Consider the following 2,045-nt stretch of genomic DNA (forward strand, 5'->3'; position numbering starts at 1 on the left):
TCATTAAGAATATTCAACAGAAAATGAGGAAATTTTTGTGGAACAGTAAACAGGATCAGGACAAAATTCCTTTAATGGCTTGGGATAGAGTTTGTAAACCAAAAGGGGGTGGAGGTGCGAGGCTCCATGACTGAAAGTTAATCAATGAAGCTATGGGGGTGAAGTTGGTTTGGCAGATGTATAGTAAGCTGGAGCAGAGATGGGTACGTATTCTTCAGGCTAAGTACTTGGACAATGGAGATAGGGAGAGGATTCTAACAGTTGAAAATCCCCTGAGAGGATCTACCCTTTGGAACTTTCTTGTGAATTGTAGAAGTTACCAATCATCTGACTTGGCGAATTGGAGATGGCCATAAGGCTAGTTTTTGGCAAGATTCTTGGGACGGATGTCCATCCTTGGATGTCAAGGCTCCTCAGTGGATTGTTCAAAAGACCATCCAACATTGGGGAGACAAAGTGAGCGATTTTCTGGTCCAAGATTCATTCGATCGGACAACGAATGACTTGGAAGGATCCTAGTGATTTGGATTTGGAGGAGGTTGATCGAAGGACGTTGAGGAATATCCTAGCAAGCAGAGAGGTGATGAGTTCTAGGGAGGAAGATGAAATCATTTGGTGTGGTGCGAAGAGTGGAATTTATTCTATCAAGCTAGGGTACGCCTTGTTGGAGGCAAATGTCAGGAAGGTGGATTGGGAAGCAAAGGTATGTTGGAACAATGCTTGTCTGCCCAAAGCAGGCACGTTCTCTTGGCTGGTGGGCAACAATCGGATTCTGACTCGGGATAGACTTAAAAGAATGGGGTTTGTGGGTCCGTTTTGTTGTGTGCTTTGCAAGAAGGAGGATGTAGATGTGGATCATCTCCTTGTGAGATGTGAATTTTCCCAGGAAGCATGGCACTTTGGGTTGCACAGGCTGAGTTGGAAGGGGCCATTGGCAGGGAATATGCGTGATTGGCTAGAATCATGGCCAACTTTGTACAAATCGTCAACTTTTGCTGCAATTTGGAAGGTCATGCCTTCAACAGAAATATGGGAAGTTTGGAAAGAACAGAATTGAAGACTCTTTGAGGATAAAACAGAACCAATGGGGCATTTTCTAATAAGGTTGGAGAAGGAAATTTTGGAATTAGTCTCTAATGCTGCTTCCCAGGTTAATTTGGAAAAGACCCCTTTCACTCAGTTTGATGCTAGTATCCTGGTGGGTTGGCCTTTGATCAAATTTAGGCCTGCTAATGGGCTTTTGAGGGTTTATCCTCCTAGGATGGGTGATAAAAGTTAGGTGTGGATTCCGCCAGACAGGGGATGGACCAAGAATAACTTTGACGGGCATCTAGGGGGAATCTTGGGATCTCCGGGACTAGGGTCATAGCTCATGATGAGAATGGTAGTATTCTTGCTCTTGGAGAAAAGAGATTGGTGGATGGTACTAACAACGAAGATGAGTGTCAGCCGGCAATTGAAGCAATTCTTTTGGCGAAAAAATTGGAGGTGAAAAAACTTCATCTTGAAGAGGATTCCTAGATAGTGGTGAATGGTATTACTAGGGGATGGATGGAGGCTTGGCACCTGGATAAACATATCAGAAGGATGAATAACCCGCTGAATGGGTTTAAGGATTTTAAGGTATTGCATGTTCTAAGGGAAGCGAATGCTGAGGCTGGTAGGCTTTCGAATGTAGGTGCAAATGGTTCCTTGGTTGATCATTTTTATTTCTTTGAACTTAGGATTTGGGTCCCTTAGATTTTGGATGAAGGTGCTTTGTGTTTGTAAAGGGAACCTGAGATGTGGTGTTGAGATTTGCGTGATCTATTTTAGATACGCATGATGGAGGGGTGGGGATGGTTCACATGGTTTGTGTTCATCGCACTGACAACAAGTTACGTAATGGCAGCGTAGGTGTAATGATGTCAGTGTATGGATTTTTGGTTTGCTAATGATGCATGGAATGAGGTGGTGTGTGCAATGAAATTAATGTTTGGAGTGGTTGCGGATTGTTAATTTAGGCCCTCGTTTTCTTTTTTGGCATTGTGCAGAGGAGTGTATTG

At 43.6% G+C, this 2,045-nt stretch overlaps 1 protein-coding gene across 1 annotated transcript; it reads left to right on the top strand.

The window, feature by feature from the left end:
* Positions 1-499: 499 nt before the first annotated feature.
* LOC131037797 (uncharacterized) lies at positions 500-1,057 on the top strand. Its single transcript, XM_057969989.2, has one exon. The coding sequence runs from the start codon at positions 500-502 to the stop codon at positions 1,055-1,057; it is 558 nt and encodes a 185-aa protein (XP_057825972.2).
* Positions 1,058-2,045: the final 988 nt, after the last annotated feature.

The sequence above is a fragment of the Cryptomeria japonica genome, chromosome 1 (assembly GCF_030272615.1).
Source record: "Cryptomeria japonica chromosome 1, Sugi_1.0, whole genome shotgun sequence".
Lineage (NCBI taxonomy): Eukaryota > Viridiplantae > Streptophyta > Pinopsida > Cupressales > Cupressaceae > Cryptomeria > Cryptomeria japonica.

Coding starts and splice junctions, on each gene's coding strand:
- LOC131037797 (XM_057969989.2), top strand. CDS start 500: ATGACTTGGAAGGATCCTAGTGATTTGGATTTGGAGGAGGTTGATCGA.